The sequence below is a fragment of the Hesperophylax consimilis genome, chromosome 12 (assembly GCF_061612785.1).
Source record: "Hesperophylax consimilis isolate HC1 chromosome 12, BYU_Hcon_1.0, whole genome shotgun sequence".
Classification (NCBI taxonomy): Eukaryota; Metazoa; Arthropoda; class Insecta; order Trichoptera; family Limnephilidae; genus Hesperophylax; species Hesperophylax consimilis.
Window position 1 is genome coordinate 18,998,037 of NC_142847.1, and position 21,715 is coordinate 19,019,751.

A 21,715-nucleotide genomic window follows, 5' to 3' on the forward strand; every position below is an offset into this window, starting at 1 on the left:
AATTCTTAAATGATCGTAATCCAATGAAAATAACTCTTAAATGATCGTAAGCAAAATGAAAATAACTCTTCAATGATCGTAAGCAAAATGAAAATAACTCTTAAATGATCTTAAGCAAAATGAACATAACTCTTAAATGATCGTTAGCAAAATGAACATAACTTTTAAATGATCGTAAGCGAAATGAACATAATTCTTAAATGATCGTAAGTAAAATGAACATAACTCTTAAATGATCGCAAGCAAATGAGCATTACTCATGATCGTAAGCAAATGAACATAACTCTTAAATGATCATAAGCAAAATGATCGTACGCAAATAATAAGCAAATGACTTTTTTCGTGCGATAAAAAACGTCGCGCGTCTGTTACCTTTTTACCGGCCATGTAAAAACATTTTTTTGTATTTAAATCTTTAAAACTTATCCAATTAAGGATTTCCTTTAAGTATTATCAGCTTAGGTACTTCAAATTAACCTTCAAAGTAACATGTTAGGGTGCGGTTCGGAGAGGGACGGGGGAGGGGGCATAAATTAACTAATCGGTGTTAAATAAATGTGTATTCTGAGGAGAATATCGGGTTTGATAAGTTACTGTGTGTGGTCAACTCGGAGGTCAAACCGAGAGGAAAGGTGTAATAAATGTCTGATACGCAATAAATAGCTCAAATTTGTGTTGATACGAGAAAGGTTTAATGTTTAGTTTAATCTGATAAGCTTATTAAGTAGACACCCTTTCGTAATTATTAAATATATAATTACAAAATAAACAATATAAAAGTCTCTAGAGATAATAAGCCGAGAGCTAGTCTTAGTGGTTTAGATTTGACCGATCTGGGAAACCAAAGAAGTGAGAATTGAGACACTTTTTATAATGTTTGTGTACATGCGAGAATTCAAAGGTTTTCATCGTATTCAGATATTTACATTATTTGCCAGTCCAGATTGTGTAAAATAAATTTCGTCTAAATTTACTACCAAATCTTTTAAAAACTGTTTTATTTAGGTTATATTTAGTTTTTTAAATTTGATTGGTCATAATAACATGCTACGAATTCAAATACTTTTTTGAAGTGAAATATCTTTACGCGCGTTATGCATTTTCGAGGACCGGAGTAAAACCGACTCATGACCGTCACGAAAAACGGGGATCATTTCGCTATAGGAGCCTAGCTAATATTATATACCTAGTTTAGGTCACTCTCCAAACTCAGCTTCGCGGTCTAGAGGCAGAGCGCCCGATTGTCGTCGTGAAGAACCGAGGTTCAATCCCCGCTTTAACTAATTTTTTTTTTCTTTTTGTGATTTTTTTAATACGAGGAAAAGTGATAAAATGCTCTGACTTTGTCAGGCATACATATAAGAAAATATCAACATTTTTTTAAATAATTTTTTAAAAAATTACATAAATTTGTGAATTTTAACCGATTGTCTCCCGAAATGTCTAAATCCATTTAGTGAGACTCTAGACCGGCAGGTGTTCACTCGAGTAATTGGCTAGAATTAACGGTCGGTACCTATATAATATTTTTGTCGAAATATAGCTTACAAATCGAGCCGGTAGAGTCGCTCGGTATTTTGATTAATTATTTTTATTTTGAATCATTAAAATTACTAATCAAGGCCGATAACGCGACTAATTATTCTCGCAGACGTGCGTGACAAGTTTTTTTAGTAAAAAACACACCCATTATTAATTAATATACGGACAAATATACGGAAATATTTTTAAAAACGACAGATATGACTTCACACTGCCGATATATCTTCTATTCGACCCTATATAAAGCGTTAACGAGACGTTATGTGATATTATTCATTTGCCGTGTTTGAAAACGAAAATTTACACGTTAAAAGTCAATTGAAGAGTACACGTTATACGCGGTTCTCGTCGCGCGAGATACCTCTCCTCGTGGTCTAGAGGCAGAGCGTTCGACACTCGTTATGCAGGACCCGGGTTCGAATCCCATATTTTTATAACTTTTAATTTTTTTTTATCACATGCTACTTATAAATATGTCAATATTAGGAATCTAGTTAAACGTTCATTTGTTAACAACACGCCTATAAATAAATTTATGCTTTTTAAAACTATAATGTACAGCATTCTGAATAATTGTAATATGAAATGAAAAGAGAGAGAGAAGAATACTAAAAGTTTCACTTCCGTCGTGCGTAGGCTTGCCACACACTGTATTTTTTTCAATATTGTTGGCATAGTACCTGAAAACACATTCGACTTTTCTTATCTTCATGTTTGAAATAAAAACATACAATTACAAAACAAATGCACCAATTAACCGTGCTCTTCATTTAATAATATTTGTCTTAATTCTAAGACCGATATTTTTTCGGATTCACTGCACAAATTTAAAAAGTGGCATCATGTCAATAATATTATAATCTGTTCAATCTGCGCATACAACATACACATATTCACACATACACCACTACACATGTCAACGGTAATTACTGATTATACATACGAGATAATACAAGGAAACGTATCATAGAAGGTATAATAGGTACAATACCTCATCTCGAAATATTTAATATTTATAAATTGTTTAATCATTGTAACCCATGTACTGTTTGTTTCTATAATATAATATAAATAAATAAATGCCCTCAAACATGAATAGACATAAAATTGCATCCGTGGTCATAAACAAACATAGTTCAAATCGATGGATTAATTTCTGCGGTGGAATGATTGCTTTCATCCCGAAGTCAGCTTGTGAATGTTCATTAGTCGTAGCGTTGGTCATTCACTGGTCATTTATTAATCATTGGTCATTGGTCCGTAGTTACTAAACTACCCGATCGACTGGGAGATTGATTCGTTATCTGTGAAGGTATGGTATTTTATTAAGTGGCCTATGAAATACCATTAATGGTGAAAAAGCTTTCAGACCTGAAATTAGTTTATTCAGTTATGAAGCTAGGAATATTTTTATTATTATCAAGATTAATTTGTAGAACTCCATTTTAGTTTTAAGTTTTCTTTTATAAAACAATAATAGGTATTATTATTCAATTTATTAAAAAAAACTTATATTTATATACAAGTTCTGATCTGTAATTATTGTAACGCATCAATTATTACAATCATAATCATCATCATCATCATCACGGCTTCGGAAGGCGAAACAGCTGTCACGCGGAGGAACTTTTAAAAACAAAAAAATGAATTTTTGATATTATTGAATACAAAATAAGACATACGCATACTCTGTTATCTATATAAATAAAAATGTTATTAATTATTTTATAAGCAATAATTATTAGCCTGAAACACTCATCCACATTGAAAAATCTCCTGATAAAAGATACATGACGCCAACGGGACGTCATGTCATGTATCTTTTATCAGGAGATTTTTAAATGTCGATGAGTGTTTCAGGCTTATAATTATTGCTTATAAAATAATTGTTACCCTTTGTGCTATGCATAAATAATCTTGTCTTAAACATTATTTACAAAAAAAATAATAAATAAAAATGTTATTGTCCGTTTGATCAAAATATTAAATTTCAGAAAGTCCGTCACCGATTGCTTTGAAATTATGACACAAAGTTGTATTCGAATACGCGTTTGTGTTTGGGTGTCCGGAAACTCGTAGTACAAGCGGGAAACTGGTGAATCTACATCACATTTGGAGTCGATTTTGTAGAATATTTTTTTTTATTTGAGCTTTCGTTATCGAGTAAATCGAGTTTGAAGTTGATTTTTTTTTATTTTTTTTAATCAAATTCTTATAAATTATTACTGAAGATCAAAGTACCCAACTAATTAAAACTATTTGAAAGTAAAACAAATGAAGAAACTCGGATTTGAAGCATTATTTTGAAATCACCCTTCATTTAACCCGGTGTAATCATAAAATATTTCTGCTCTGCAGGGTTAAAACATCTGTTATTCAACCCTAAACACCAGAAAAAACTTTAACCCTAAAATAGCCGAAAAATATTTTTTTTTGGTTTTTTTTTTTTTTTGAAAATGCTCAAATCAAAAAACTTTGTTTTTTTGGGTTCCCCATGTGGTGTAGATTCTCCAGTTTCCCGTGTGATGAACTTGCCCTGGGACATTTTTTTTTAAGTATTGATTTATTATGGTGGGAAAGGAATTTTTCAGTTGATCTCACGAGATGGAGACTTCCAGATGTTGGCCTTAAAGCTGTTTTAGAAACAAGTGTTTAGATTTATTAGGGTAGAGAAAAAAAAATGGGAACGTGCACTGTATCGTCAGAGACCTCCGGGATGTGGTTTGAATTCTTAGATTTTATTCAGTGGAGAGCGAATTTGGGCTGGAAACTGGATCTAGGGGGGTCGTGTTTCATTCTTTTGCAAAGAATTATACATTTCACTGGAGGAGTAACAATTTATTGGTTTTGAGACGATTTAAAATTAATGTGACAGGTTCTAGGGCCATAATTGATGTGTTCCTTTAGTGCATTTCTGTCTTTTGAAAACAAAAAGCATTCAGAATTCAAAAGAACATAAATTAGAAATCGCATATGGTGATTTGGGGGGTTGGTTTGAGAAGGGGGAGTCTGGATTTGAAAGCGCGGGGAGACGGTCAAGACAGTTAGCGTTGAAGGTCGGAAGAAGCAAGTCGATAGTCGTGGTTAAGGAGCGCGGGCGGGTAGTCAGTTTTTGGGAGTCTGGATTTGAAAGCGCGGGGAGACGGTCGGGACAGTTAGCGTTGAAGATCGGAAGGAGGAAGCCGATAGTCGTGGTTAATGAGACGGTCGAGACAGTTAGCGTTGAAGAACGGAAGAAGGAAGTCGATAGTCGGTGGTTAGAAAAAGCGGTTCAAGATAGTCAGTTTGAAAACGTTGGGAGGCGGGAAATAAAGTCAAGGGGGTCAGAGTTTCAAGGTCTGGGAGACGGTCAGGAATAATCAGGATCGGTCAGCGTTTTAAGATAGTCGAGTTAGTAAAAAACTAGGAAGCGCGTCAACAAGAATTAATCGTCGGGACGCGAACACGGCTAAAATCATTTAGTGTAGAAGGTGCGGTTTTCTAACAGCATGAGTTTTCTGCATGTGACTGTGTTTGTTTTTTTATAATTATTTGGATTGTTGACACTAAGATGTATCGGTAAGTCTATTATAATCTAATTATTAACACTTATTTCCTTAATGTAAACCAAATAATCCAATTGTATTTTGAAGTAAGGGTATTCAACTTGAGCACTATAGGTACCCGTTAGCGAAGGAGGTCATAAATTACGAGACCTGGCCATTAAAAAAGGGACGAAGAACGGTTACCCTGAAACCGCTTTAGATCATCCAACAATAGACATTGTTTATGAGTTTAAAATGATTTAATAATTCTCTAGTAGTTATATTTAGCGCCAAAATTTATAGAACACAAACCATTGTATTTATGCAGTGTTTTTATAGTAACGGATAGAACGGTAAATTAAATCTTCAATGCCTGTTATTTGAAAATGAGTTGTCGTATCCTCCTTGGGAATTCAACTTATTCTATACGGAATTCATAAAATATATTTAATTAAATATAATTTATTCAAACATCGCTCTTTTAATTCATTTTTGAATCGGAATAACGCAGCGGATCGAGGCTAGTCGCCGAGAGAGTGCATCTGTCTGGCATTCCTATTCTATCAAGCGAGATTTTAATTTTTCATGGGTTTGACCTGGACGAAGTATACGAATTTTCCGTAGGCTGTCCTATCTTACCAAAGCGACAAAAGCGAAGGGAACGAAATTTGTAATTTGGCTTGCCTAATAGGGACTCTTGTGTTAGCAAAGTCGATAACCCTGGATACCGATATAACGTCTATTTTAGTATAGCAGCGCCGGCTTTTTCCCCTGCTATTGGTGTGGTTGAGTTATTCCCGTAAAAGCACCGGTTTCTGTCGAAGGTGTTGGCGGACCAGCCTTAGATAGTCACCCGGAATAGACCTCTGTTTCGAGTATTTTCAGCTGGTGAGAGGACGCTTTCACTGAGTTCAGATCGAAGGGAACGAAAATTGCTAATGGGCTTTCCTACTTGAGTTAGCTGGTAGACGAAGGAACAAAGCGGATAAGGGCTATGCTATTCTTGTCTGGCGTATGGTGAGGATTTTCTCGCTGACAGAACGAAGGGATCGTGACGAATATGAAGTTGTCTCGGCGATTTCTGACGTCCTTCCTGTCAAATTCAATAAGTACTTACCCCACTATAGGAGGAGAAGTCATCCAGAATTAGGTTGGAAATTGACTCCGACTGAAACCGTTTGAGCTGACGGAGATCGGATGATTTCAGATTCACGACCTGATGATTCCAGTATCCCTGATCCTTAGCGCCGGAAGTCGAGGATATCAATTTCTACCATTCTTTGATATTTGAAGCGAACGGAGGGTAACAAACGATAGAGCGAATGACCATGACTTTGAAGTGGGGTAAAATCTCCCGTCTAGGAAACATTCGTTATGTCGGATGGACGCCCCGTTCAAATTAAATATTGACATGACTATTTTGAGTGTGGACGAAAGACTTGAAGTATGTTCTGTATTGTACATATGATAAATATGTGTCATTACCTCTACTGGAACGGGAAGCTGTATAGACTGGAGCCAGGAGCTATTTGGAGTGGCGTGACTGCAGAGGCGAAGTCGAACAAACTGAAGCTGAATTCATCATTATCCTTACGAGCGTAAACCAGAGGGGTGTTCACGGGACTCCCGAACTCCTGACGTTGCTGATGCAAACCACTTCAGTATATGTTTATGTTTGAGGTTAGTAGAGTGGACTCCTAATTTTCGGCATGCTGGCGAAGCTCAACTCATCATCGATTTGGGGGAGGTTGACGCGACCTAAACCTCGCGCTACCCACGTGACCCAAATGGTTCCTGACACCAGGCTATCATGCCACCGGACCAGAGCAGCTCCTTGTACCTAACGGTATAAGATGAATCTTCATCATTCATCATCAACATCAACATCAACAGCTACCACCAAGGACCCACATTCCACCTTCATCACCCTCCGGCAGGAGGCAAAACATGTCATTATCTCATCTGTCGCTGAGCGATATTCAATTCATTTCTGGAGGTGTTGGGATTGGACCATCAACTTGGCTGCTCTCGAGCTGGTCACGTTGATGGGTGGGATTTGGACGGAGACCAATCGAAAGCAACACATGTTTTGTCTCTAGCTATTCCCGAAAATACCTACTCATAGAAATAACTCACAAAACTAACAATCCATAGTCAAATCATTAACTTAGAATCTTGTGCATCTTGAATTGAATTGTCTATAGTGAATTTTATGTACTTAATTTGTAATTAATTGTCTCATTATATTAGCACATTATCAACTGCAGCAACCGGAAACGTTTGGGCGAGCAAACAAGGTAGGAAAAGGTAGTTAAAATCAGGGTAGTCGGTCATTGTCTTATTTTCAAACCATACAGAATGTAACACGCCTCATCTAAAAAGAACCAAAGTTACCACAACCAATTAACAGGATCCTTCAATGAATTAATCCCTGTCGAAACAAAAAAATTGACACAACGTGACATATTAATTCGTTAAGATTGAAGGGTTGATAAACCGCGGGAAGTTGTAAATCAAACGAGCAAAATATTAATCCGTTAAGAAGATCTATCTGGCTTCTTTCCTTTGTTTTGACCATAGAACGTTAAAAACATTACACCCGCTTGTACTACGAGTTTCCGGACACCGTGTATACCTATATTATATAGATGTCACCTGTGACAGGTAAAAATATGTTTTTTTTAAACAGCGCCATCTGTTCTACGTAAATCAACACGCGCTATATTTTCTCTATCTGCACAGATAGACTGAGCCACAGCAATGCGTGGTGGGGTGCAGCCTATTTAGAGTAAAATTAGACACTACTGTCATTTTACGTCCAGTAAAGCCCTTGTATGGAAAACACCATTATTTATTCCAGCTGTAAAGTTATCGAACCTGCCTTATCCATAAATGCATTGCCAATCAGATATACAACTTATGCAACCCGTCTTTCTTCCTTAGATCTCACTCTTCTACTTAGTTTTTTGTCTTCTTAACTTCATTCGATTGAACGACGCTCTGACGACAACTGTGAACAGGTATTTCATCATTATTCGCCGATCAAAATATCAGTACAGCAACCTTCAATAACATTAAACCATGCAGCCACAATATGTTTTTACTTACATCATGATTTATATATCAATCAAAACACTATGCATTCACTACAAATCCAAAGAGTACCGATGTTATGACCGGTACTGTTGTACCTCCCAGTGCTGGGACTTGGCAGTAGCCAGCGCGGCCAGTAGTCGTGTCGGCAATGGCTGTCCGTGACGTGTAGTGTGATTCACGACGGTTCTGACCGCCACTGTAAGAGTAAGTACCTAGAGTACACTCCACTTGAATATTTTACAGTATTATGCTGGATTTTGGGCTCAATGCTGGGTTTGCGATCTGCAGTCATGAATACATTTTTTTGTTGTTGGAATAACTAGGAGTAAAACCTCAAATTGTAATATTTAATTTTTGAAGACAATAAAAGATTTTTAAACGAATATTTAAAATAATAAAATTAGAAAAAATACGGTCACATCTAGGACTTTGCCCGGGAGCAGCTCTACCAACTGAGCTAATGGGACCATATTTCTTTCGGTCATATTGAACTGTATCATACTTCGAATAAGAACTACCAACATTCGAACTTAATGCAATCTAGATGTGACTGGGATACATAGTACATACCTATATCCTATTTTAATTTTAATGAGTTCTGCGGGTGTCGCGTCATGGGGACGGAATCATTCGCTTTGTCAGCTTTTAAAAACACATTTCTTTTACGTATGTTATTGAACGTCTACGGATGAGCTACAATAATAAGAAAAAATATTGAATCAACTATCTGTAATAGATTTTCGCGACATTTCTACCTATGCAACCCTCCTGGAGCGAGGTCATCTTTCGAATAATTGCCTGAGCTATATTTAGTAACCAGATCTGAGTAGCCAGATACCTCCCAAACCAACCATTTTGTCTTCTTCTTCCCATCCTTCATTCTCTTTAGCATTATGAAATTAAGGATGCCATAGTTCCAGTAGCTTCTTGTAATTGAAAATACTTGTATGGTATCACTTTGGTTTATACTTACTGTGCAGCTTTAATGGTACGTATTAGCTTTTTTTAAAGCTTTTCATGCTAGTATAATAACGTAATATCAAATTTTAATAACAGAGAAGCTCATGGATTTATTCAATTATCTTTGATATTTATTACAAATGTTATTTTGTTGGTTTTTATATGAACATAATTTTTTGAAGGACATAATGTTTCATCACGCTTTCAATCGACCTATTAATTTTTTCATAAATTCAGTAAACGCAATAAAAGTTACTTTTATGTAAAAGTGTATTATTACTTTTATGTTTCCCTACACTGGTGAAATAGTATTGGCGACCCATGTTACCAATATTGATGAGAAAAGTTAACCCAACTGTAAAACTCTGTGGGCAATTGATCACAGCCGACACTCCTTCAAGTCAATGGACTTTTTACTGAAAATCTACTTCTTGGTCAGGTCGAGGTAAGAAAATAATAAACGAACTCTAAACTCTGCCTTTTTTATTTATTTTATTCATTACAAAATAATGAGAAATTTCAAATTGTACGCAAAATAATTTATTTTTTTCCTAATCTACTACTCCATAAAGTGAGCTCCAGGAGCTCGTGTTTATAGTACGAGTAAGTATATACAAAAATAAAATAATGCTTAAGGCAAAGCTTAGTGCTAAATCACTATTTTGATTAATCTTTATAATTAATTAATGATTAATTTTAAAAATATGCTTTAAATGAATTGAAGGTTTTCCTATCGTTTCGCTTGAGTAGAATATAATAGAATAAAGTAGAAATAAAAAAAAATAAATTACTCAATAAAAAATATAAATGTAAACTACTAAAAAATATATTTTTTCAATAGAAATGTATGAACGCGTAAAGGAAACAACTTTTTAAAAATACAGTATTATAGCTAAGATTATCTGTGACAGTTTCACTTGATTGAATTTTTTGCCTTATAAAATTATTTACAAAATAAATAAAAACCAGTTTTGTGCTTGAAATCGAACGTTTCTAGACTCCGTTTGTCAAGCGATTTTAATGCCTATTATCTACAATATAAGGTATACCAAACCCGAAAAAAATTATTTAAAGCATATTTTTTGTTATTCATAATGTACACCAATTCGTTATAAAGATTAATTAAAATAGTTATTTGGAATTAAGCTTCGCCTTAACCTGCAAACGTTGGGAATCTAGTGGCTGCTATGGTGCGCAGCACTTAGTGATTTGTCAACACGGAATAGTATTTTGCAGGAAACAACAGATTTTTTTCTGTGATTATTTGTGTTAATTTTTTATTAAAATAAGTTAATTGCTGAATATGTTATTTAAAAAAAACAATCAATTTTTTGTAACCAACCACATTATAATATATTTGTTAGCTATAGATGTTTTAATAAGTAGACAAGATGTGAAGCAATTATTTAAGATCTAGGGAGAATTACATATATTTGATATGGAGAAGGCCAACATTGTTTATATATCTGAGGAAATTTTTTTTATCCATTTTTAATGTCCGATTGAACTCCAAATGAGATGAGCCACTGGCATATGTATAGTAATAACTTATCGTTGATTTATTTCGTTCGTCTTGCGATGTAGTTCACAGATCATCATTTAATATGATACACTATGTGACAAGTGACAGGCTGTCTCAGTGACAAGTTACCCCGTGACAAGCTGCCCCTGTTCCGCCCGGAAAAGCCAGGCTTCCGGGTGCCTATTGCCCGTCGTGACCCGGAAGTGTATTGCAATTTAACTGGATGATATATCGCCTATGGAAATGACGTGTGCTCGATATAAATTACAACGGTCCCCTCAATACGCTGCAATGCGTCAAATCAATTTTCAAAACGTCGACATGAGTTTAATGGTGGTGATTGATATTATTGGCTTTTAATACGTCGCCCGTTGAGTTACGATAATGTCATTATTGATAGTTTATAGACTAAATATGACATCAGACCGGTTAGCCTCTCCTATCTGAATACCCAAATATTAGTTTAAAATACCTCAGCGAGGGTAAATGAGAATAACTAACTAACCATCACGCAGTTTCCCCGCAGGGCCGCCTATGACCGGCCTCCGTAGTCGAGGGATAAGGATCTCGACTAGCAAGTCGAAGGTCGCGGGTTAAAATCCCAAAACAGTAAATTGTATTTGATTGATTTGTGTTATTTCAAAATTTAATCATTTAATCGTTTACTTCGTTTGTCTCATTTAAAACAGATCTTTCTTACACACTATTATTTATACATGGTTTGTCTCATTTTCAACAGATCTTTATCACAAACTATTATTTATATATCATTATTTGTACATCGTTTTTCTCATTTTCAACAGATTTTTCTCACACGCTATTATTTATACATCATTAATTTTACATCGTTTGTCTCATTTTCAACATATCTTTCTCACACACTATTATTTATACATCATTATTTGTACATCGTTTTTCTCATTTTCAACAGATCTTTCTCACATAATATTATTTATACATCATTATTTGTACATCGTTTTTGTCTCATTTTCAACAGATATTTCTCACATAATATTATTTTAACATCATTATTTGTACATCGTTTTTGTCTCATTTTCAACAGATATTTCTCACATAATATTATTTTAACATCATTATTTGTACATCGTTTTTGTCTCATTTTCAACAGATCTTTCTCACATAATATTATTTATACATCATTATTTGTACATCGTTTGTCTCATTTTTAACAGATCTTTCTTACACCAAAAATAGCAGCATTATTGTCATGAAGAACTTACAAGTATGTTTTATGTTTTTTTGTGCCGTTGCCGTGGGAATCAGAAAATTTAAAATGCCCTTTCCCCCTTTTCAGTCAAATCTCAAAACATTCATGATGAGATAGTTTCACTAAATTATCGTCACTGAGCAGTGAACACAGCTAAAACCAATTCACCAACAAACTCATCGGCTGTTTTAATCCATTATAATACTGACGGTAGGTATCATTACAAAAAAATTAACTGTACCCAAGGGTCAGTAACTACTTAAATTTGAAACCATTTTTTATTCGAGTAACTATGTATTTACCATTTCGCTAAACCGTCAATCTGTCATCCCGAAAATTACCAAACAAATACTATTCCATATTTTCATTGTTCATAATATTTCTCTTTGGTAGAGGCTACTGTGCTAAATCGTTACGGTCCTTCTACCGAGAGCCCCATTGTATCCTCTCTTTCTGATACTAGCATAGTTTATAAGAAAGAAGGAGAGGTCGCAACGGAGCTGTCAGCGGTACACCCTTCGTGTTGCGGGTAGGATGTTAGTCATTGGTCATTGGTCATTCAGACTGAGGGAGCGAGCTCATAAGAACTGTGAAGATACTTTCAATGGACATGATTTATGAAGCACATCTAATATTGCGTGCAAGCTTTTTCATGTACAAATGACGCATGTGTTATTTTCATGCTATCTTCTTTATTCAAAGTTTTGTGTTTGCATTTGTATTTGTTACCATTATTATTTGTTTTTGGAACAAAGGTATTCGTTTAATATAAAATTTATTCATTTGATGTCCTTTCTGTGATCTTTTTCTTTGATGTTAAGAAACTCGGACTGTGAAATAGGTAGTTAATTTGAGGCTTTGTATATTTTAAACTTATTAGTAACTAGCTGAAGTTACCGGCGTTGCACGGTTTTTACACAGTTTTTACAGAGTTTTTCGAACTCAAATGTTTACAGCAATTTTCCTCTTATTTCGAACGTCAAGTGGACAAAATTTCATCAATAAGTATCAAAATTCTGCTTCAAGAGGTAGGAAAAAGAGATGGAAGTGGTTTTTCGAAATATCACGCAGACTGTGACCTTCCTCTTGTTTTGAAGGTCAAATGTGCAAAATTTCATCTTTGAATAAAACAGGTTTGTTTAGCAAACAAACATAAACCCACACCAGACACTCCTTTTTATAAATTTATATAGAAGATAGAATACCTATTATTTTACATCTGCCAAACATTTAAACGAAAGAAACACACATTTCAAATAATTTTTTTTAATTAATAAAATAATTTTGGTACCTACTTTATCGCTTACCGTAATATGATTTATAATTACCTGTTCCAATTTTGAAAACAGAAAGTTTTTAAAATACGTAGACATCACTTCACACATGCACCCATGCACCGAAAACCGAAATTAGTATGTTTAATAATAGGTAATAGGAAACAAATGTACAGTCTTCGCTTATAATTAAAGGTATTTCCTGCAGCAAAATATAAAATTAATGTAATAACATATAAATCTATTCTATAGCAGCATTAGTTTTTGGCTCCTTTGTTTTCAATTGCAAAATGTCTTTTTGTAACATATTTTAAATGAAAGATGTATCAATTTCCTTTCATATCAAAATCATTCCGCGATATAATGCTTCATATTCCCTTTACACAGCATAATTCCGCCCACATTTAAAACAGTGCACTAGACTACTCTGGACTCCCTTCTACCTTATACGTTCTACCGAATTATGTTTCACTTAAGTTCTATTATATTAAAAATAATCGAAATTGAACATGTTTGAACTGTTTTTTTCATTTGTTTCAGTACCTCGAGGTAGCCCACCTCGAAGGCGATGAGATTCGCATTCGAAGTATCGACAAGGTTAAGCTGAGAGGTAACTTCGTGGCAGGGAGATCCGGAGGCAGATCGCACTCCAGCTACAAGAGGAACAAGATGATCATGGAGGCGCAGTATAAGAGAAGGTAGATTATCTCCTTATTTCAAGTTTCACTTTGGCTTTCACCAATAAAACTGAGCTGTCGCTAAGTCTAAAAAACTACAATACCGCGCAATATCTGAGTAATTAACCATAGCTGAACAAATTTTTTACTTAGGAGTGCACTTAACGTTTGAGTGTACGTTATGTATGGATTAACCTAAAAAACAGGAAAAATGCATTCCAGCATCGAAAATATAATAGTAAAGTCGCAATAAGTGCAATAGCATAAATTTTATTTTATTTGTGTGTATATATATATATTTATATATTTTTAAAAATTTATTTATTAAGTTAAAAGAAATTTTACATTTCACTTTCTTAACTTATACAAGTACATACAACATTAAATAAGTAGTTTTCTAATTCTGTTCTAATAACTTTAGATTAAAAAGCTTTTTTTAAATACATTTATACTTATACTCTCCGTTTTAAGATTATCTGGAAGGAGATTGTATATTTGTACACCCTCGTGGTCAATGTCTCTTTTGCCACTTTCAGTCCTTACAGTATTTGTGTACAATTTGTTATTTGCCTAGTAGATATAATGTTCGTGTACTTATGACGTTTGTTTAAATTTTGTGTTTGTGTGTATAAGTCCATATTGGATTTTGTAGATTAGGAGGCATATGTTGTATTAATAATTACTACAAAATACTATAGTTAATAAGACAAAGGGTGATACCAAAGATATTAGAAGAACGAGATATGCTATGTTGGCCGCCGGACCGTAGCCGGAGTACTACCTAATTAGGGTACTTTGAACGGTATTGGGACGTGTACGCACAGAAATCTGTTCTATGTATTAGTGCGGATACCTTAGCGCAAGCGAAGGTGTGCAGTAGTATCGGTGAACAAAACCGGCGACACTCGGCAAAACAATTCCACTCAGTACGAACTGCGCATAGCACATCTCGTTCTTCTAATATCTTTGGGTGATACGGTTATCACATGTAACATCCGTGTAGGATCTCGGTGTCGTACTGACATTCTCTGACCACACATCGCAGCTCACTCAGTCCTGCTAGAAACTTATTGGGCTTATCATCAGGACATACAAGCAGGTTAATAACCAAGAAGCAACGCTGGCATTGTTCGATGGCATACCGAGAAGCGAGCTGTAGTTCGCGAGCGATGTTTGGGAACCATACCACCGGAATTAAATTAATATGTTGGAGCAAATCCAGAAGAAATTCCTCAGGAATGTCCGGAACCTGTCCAAGGTTCATGCACTATATTGGTTTACTTTAGGAAACTGTAAGTCTAAAAACCAGGTGGAATACAAGTCTATCTATTGTTTTTCAAAATTGCAACAATTTTATCGATAGCCCCATTCCTCTTGGGATACTATGATTTATATGTACTAGACCACAACTGGCAGAACCGACGCCCTGACTAAGCAAAGCATGGCAAGGGCAGTGCAGTTAAATGAAATTGCAAATCATTCGGATGTGGGTGGCCGTTCTCTATATGCCATAAAACTATATTTGAAGAGTCACCTGCCTAAATACTAAAATAAAGAAATTGTCAATTATTGTTTGTAATACTGACTTATTTGTAATTGCCACAAAATTTTACCGTAGTTGGATTATTCGGTTGTACAATGATAATATAACCAAACATATTAACAGATATTTTATCTAATACATTGCAAAATTACCGTAGCGGTAAAAACTCCTTGTAGGTTTCGAAAAATATATCTAATTTTACGACCACTGTTTTCAGATAGCATGTAATAACTACTTTAAAGTTATAATGTATTAGCTGTTTTTTGATAAAGAATGAATTCTAAAAAAAATTGATCCATTTTAGGGATGAATTTTTACATAAAATAAGCTTTTTATTCTTTTTTTAACGCTTTTAACGGAGAGGCTACAACGGAGCTCTCAGTGGAAAAACATAGTGTTTCACTTTTTTCTTTCACGAGAAAAATGTCTGTTTCATAGAAGAAGGTATTTTCAGCTGAAAAATACCTATAATAAAAGTACCCTAATGTAAGTTGTTCCGGAAAATTGAAAAGCAGGTACGGCACGCGCCAGTAAGTGGGTAATTCAAACTGCCTTCTCCCGTCTTGTCGGCAGAAATTAATTTTTTCGTCACCTTACAAATTTTCGTCACGTCCAATTCAATAAACCTCCCCCAATCCCCACCCCCGCAGCAGGGGTTAATAATTCTCGCTAATGAATACCGGCTTCAGAAATGCTTTTAATTAAACCTTAAGATTAAAGACGCTACATTTTTAATTATCATTTTATTGCACGGACCTCCCAATTTAGGTATTGTTGATGGCGAGAATATTCTGCATAAATTCTTTTAAATCTGTCTGGAAACATCGTCATTTTAAACAAACGCGACGTTTGTATCAAAATTGAAAATTTATAAAATTGAATCTTAAACATAAAAAACTCACTATCGCCGTAGTGGAAGTCGTTTGCTTTAGCCGTATTTAGTGACTAGATCTGTAAATAGGTACTTAAAAACCTCAAAACCTCACAACATACTCCAAGTGGGGATGCCAAAGCCCCGTTAGCTCGGGTCAGTTGGGACTCTTGTGCAATATTCTCATTGAGAAAAAAAGCCTTACTTTTATTAGTATACCTTACGTAGATAATAATTATATTATATAAGTAGCTGGTAAAATATGATGTGTTTTTTCTATTATATGAGCCCTCCCAAGTAAAGGAGGACTAAGAAAACTTTTTTTTTGTTTGAGCTATCTTTAATGCTTTTTTGTAATTCTGTCGCAAGTTTTCACAAGAATTAAAATTTATGCGTGGCACTAATGTCTGTACATCTTCTTAAATTGTAAAGTTTACTATTTCAGGATAATTTATGACAAAATTAAAAAAAGATGAACTTCAAAGTTGAACGTAGCGCGTAGATAGGTAGGTACATACAATATAGTGCGATAGTTCTTGCTTCGTGGTACAGATGGTTCTAGTGTTTATAGAGTTCATAGAGTTCTCCAACAGATGCCGTTAGTGCGTAGTACCAAGGAAGGCGAGCAGTTAGCATTCAAGAAATAGATAAATTATAAGAGCGAACGGACATTAGCCTCCTGGCAGTCTTATACCTACACTCGTCACATTGTAAGATTTATGAAGTGTAAGTTTTATAAAAAAAATAGACGTGCTTTTTGTGAAAAAGGTTCTTTATTTTCTGTCCAGATTTTTTCTTATTAAATATGACAACTATACATATTTTAAAACATTTTGATTATGTGGGCCTCACTGAAAGCTTTACATGTGCTGAGGCCCCTATTTTATGATTTCAAAATATAATCTAATATAAATTATAAAAAGAAACCTTTGTTTATACCCGCAAAATTTTCTTCACAACCAGCCACTGCCACCCACCAATGGTTATAGTGGTAGATAGTCCTTGGTGTCACATCGAAAGTAAGAGAGTTTGGGGGGGTGGCTGAGCGAGGGGGGGGGGGAGGCGGTGACGAAAATGTGCTTTGTTATGGTAATGCCGCGAATGCTTCTCTCGCGAATGTTTTTCCCTCCCCTTACCTACCTCTATGATAATTTGTTTTCCTCTTTTCTATTTGATGGAGACAAGTTACTATGGGACGGGTATATTTTATGGTATTTATATTTTATCGAGTTTTCAATCTTAAAATTCAGTATTCCAGTAACATCATAGGTCATAGGGAATGTATAGCGAAACATTTTTGTAATGCCATTTTCTTATTCATGCCAAAAAAAAATCCCAACCCTTTTATTTATTTAAGAAAAATAAGATGTAAAATAAAATCTGTCTTTTTTGCCGCACTAATATTTTTGTTTTGTCTTACGACATCAAACATCAAGAATACCTATTTCGATACAGTGTAATGCACACCTATTCCTTTCTAAATAAAATTTCATGCCAAATTGAATAGGAAACTGCATGAGATAACATACTCATGTCGGTTGTGTTCTGAACCCGCCTTGTAGATATTATGCAATGACCTTCTTTCTGCACTCGTTATCCACAGAAAAGGGTTCAAAAGGGTACTTTAAAACAGTGGTAATAGAATCTTCGAAGAACACAAAGAGATCCAGATAGGTCGACGTACAAACGCACGTTATAGCTCCATTGTAGGTTTTCCTTATTTCCCACAAAGGACGGGTGTGAACAGAGATCATGTTTAGGGCTGAGTTCTAAGAGGCAAGGCTATAGTTGCAGATTTTTTTATGTGAATACCGCGTTCCAACTGTTCTCGGCTAACTGGAGCCAGTGAGTCTATGGCATCCTCACTTGGGGTATGTTGTGACGCTGAAGGTTTCAGGGAGGGGAAGGAGATGCGGAGGAGGCATAATTAGATGTAGTCACTCCACACGGCTAAAGCCGTTTCAAGCAAAGTTTCGATTCTAAATGGTGGTCTTTCACCAGTGATACTCAGGTACTAGCAGGTATCTATCTTGTCGGAAGTATACTATGTATAATATTTCGTATGAATTTTGTATGAAAATTACTCGCGCACGGACTTATTTGAAACCGCGGTCTCCGGATTCAAAGTCGTGGTCTCGGGATTCAAAGTCGAAGTCTCCGGATTCAAAGTCGAGGTCTCCGGATTCAAAGTCGAGGTCTCCGGATTCGAAGTCGAGGATCTTACCCCTCGACCACGGAGGCCGTTTACTTCAGTTTTCTTTTTTGTGATGATAATTTTAGACCACGCAGAGAATCGAACCCTAGAATACCTGACTCATGGTGTTAACTCGCTTTCAGAGCCTAAGCTCTGTTAGGTCTTAAAAGTCTAAAGCTTTCAATTACGCTAATAGATGGCGGTACCTTGCTGCCACTTCTAGTTAAGTAGAAGCGATTTACATGGCGGAGAGAATTTTCATTGTGAGAAAACCTTCGCAGCTGACTAGGCGATTTTAAAAGCTTCGGTTTTCATTATTTTTAGTGGAAAGCGGGCCAGTCTTATCTGAATGAAAGTTCCATTACTAAATCAAATGTGATTTCATTAAACTTTTTTCTAGCTTCAATTTTTATCTCACCTGACGAAATTTGATTAAAACCAACCTTACTGAAACCTTCGAATCCTGGAGAGATTAATGGCACTGACTGGAGATATCAAAATATATTTTTATTTTTAATATCATAGATTCCGACTAATAATCATTTATTGAACCTAATATTTTTGTTATTGAAATGCACGAATGTTCGAAATTCATTTCAATGAATTCGGATGCATGAATGAATTTAATATTGGTATTGATTCGAATCAATACATCGCTTGAATACACAGATTGATCTAACTATCGTAGGTAAGTTAGTAACTGGTAACTCAACTGAATTTTTGTAAAGACGATCCCAATCAGGGTGTGAAATGAATTTTAACAATGACGAATAAACAATATTCAGTCATTGAAAATAATATTAACTCTCTATTATATTGACGGCCTCCGTGGTCGAGGGGTAAAGCTCTCGACTAGCGAGCCGTTAGTACATACCCCAAGATTCAAATCTCGGCGTGCGCAAGTATATTTTAATTGATAAATTTTTGTTATTTCAGTATTAATATATTTAATATAATATATAGTATACTTGCGGCACGTTCCTGAGTGGAAGAAACTCTCAAAATCGCCCTGGTGTAAGACCACCATTCAGAATTGAAACGTTGCTTGAAATGGCTTTAGCCGTGTTTGGTGATCAGATCTGAAATTAAGGTACTTCCCCACCTTCCTCCCCCCCATCTCCTTCTCCACACTGCCTTCATCCTCACAACATACCCCAATTGGGGATGCCATGGTCTCATTGGTAATATATATTGGATAGCTCACTGGCTCCATACGATTGGGTGCAGTTGGAACTCTTGTAAGGTATTCACATATTGGGACATACGCAACAGAGACTCGAACCCAGATCCTCTTGTCTACCGAGACCAACATTCTTGAGCTACTGATCTCGTATTACTAACGTTATGTATCCTCAATAAGTTTTTTTCCCATAAGTACTTGCATAATATCTATATCTTTGAAAAAATTAACGGTTCATATCCAGGAATGTTATAATATTGTAATGTATTGTCTTTCAATCCTTTACTAGGCGATACTGAAAATGTATTTTATCTTAATTGAAATTGCCAATGGTGCCAATTTATATTTCAATAAAAAGCAACCTTATTTGTATTCAAGAGGCGTCAGTGAATAGAATAGAGCAATGATATCTACGAATGTTTCGAGGTAGATACTGAGAGTATATTTAACACCAGACCTTGTCGATGTAGCCAATTTTAATCGCAATACTGAGTCAACAGTACATTATATCGAGACTAGGAACAATGTTGTATGCTTACTTAGTTGTTTTGACAAAACAATAATTTCCTTGAATTCTCATTCATTGAATTAATCATTAATTCGATAAATAATATTCAATAAGTCTGAAATATTCAACTTTCATGAATAATAATAATTCACTTCCAACTTCGTTCAACTTTCAATAATTGAATTTCATGCATTGTTCTTCCTCCCGAAGTGTTGGCTTAACCCTTTCACTCCGCCGCAAATTTATTCATCCTTTTCAAACATTTCCAAACCCTTCTAAATTCCTTCAGTATCTTTCATAAAGCCATACGCACCGATATGTCAATAATTTCTAATTGACAGTACAGCTGGCAAGCATAGATACAGAAAAGACGAGGTGAATCCTCAACCAACCCATAATTTATTTGAGCTGGCTGCTACTTGATCCCTAAACTAGCGCACTTTTTTTCCAAAAATTATTTATACAAAATATAAACATAATTGATAAGTGTATGATTTGAGATTTTCACGGCCGTATTATAGTGATTTGTTTTTGGGGTATTATGCCGTATTGCGCTACCTCCTTCTTTCGGACAGCAATGCTGTGCGAAACGTTGGCTAAAGAAGGAGGTAGCGCAATACGGCATAATACCCCAAAAACAAATGACTATAATAATTGATAAGTTTATAATATAAAACAGTGTAATTTAATTTTTATCATCATGTATCAGTATTTTTTATTTAAAGATGTACCCAATTCCGTAAAAAGCTATGCTTGTGTGTATGGGAAAGGGGTGTTATTTGTGTGGTAGTAAAAAGTTTTTTTATTACCATTGTTGTTTTAATTTTAAAAAATGTTTACTTTTCAGTTTAAGTTTTCATTTTTTTTAGAAGTGAATATTATTCAATCTTTGTTATTGTTTAGGGATCTTATATTTTCTGGTAATTTAAAAAATAATTTTATTCCTAGGTATTTGCAGTTGTGTTGACTCAAAATTTTCTTTTACTTATCTGAAGCGGTAACCTGTATTGCCGTTTTGTTGTATTTGGTGTTTTTGTTATTATTTGTGCGGCTTCATTTAAAATATCTTCTTTATACACTTGTAAATTTGAGTGGTATAGGAACAGAGTAATTCATTTTCTGACCTTAAATTCCTTAAATATGAAGGATATACAAATGATTTTTTTTAGTTTATTATTTTAATTATTTTGCACTTTTTATTAAAAGAGCTTGATTTCTAAAGTTCTCAACTACTGTTGAATAAATTATTACTAGATAAGTCCCCCAACTAGTGAACTTTTTTATATTGCCATATTAAGAATCCTCAACTAATGAACAATTGCTACACCCTTAGTTTTAGGCGAAGCATTACGTGGTATGCAAAATCACGTGTTTTTGGTTTTAAAATTTGATCGTTTAGAAATATTTTAGATGTTTTAATAAAATACTGGGAGTAAATCACATGGCCTTTTAAATTAATAGGGCGTTTTTTTAATAAGCCCAGAAAAAACAAAGTATCAGGCCTATAAAAACTACTTCAAAGATCAAAATGAACTACTTACGAACCCACATTCGGTTATGATTTTATTGTATAATGTGAAAAATATAGTTCTTTAG

At 34.8% G+C, this 21,715-nt stretch overlaps 1 protein-coding gene across 1 annotated transcript in view; it reads left to right on the plus strand.

Annotated features, from left to right (window-relative positions):
* The window catches only part of LOC149419281 (putative RNA-binding protein 46), a 234,177-nt gene that overhangs the window by 187,332 nt on the left and 25,130 nt on the right, over nt 1-21,715 (plus strand). Inside the window, exon 6 of the mRNA XM_089637964.1 lies at nt 13,687-13,844. Coding sequence (XP_089494090.1) covers nt 13,687-13,844 — 158 coding nt within the window. The remainder of the gene's footprint in view (nt 1-13,686; nt 13,845-21,715) is intronic.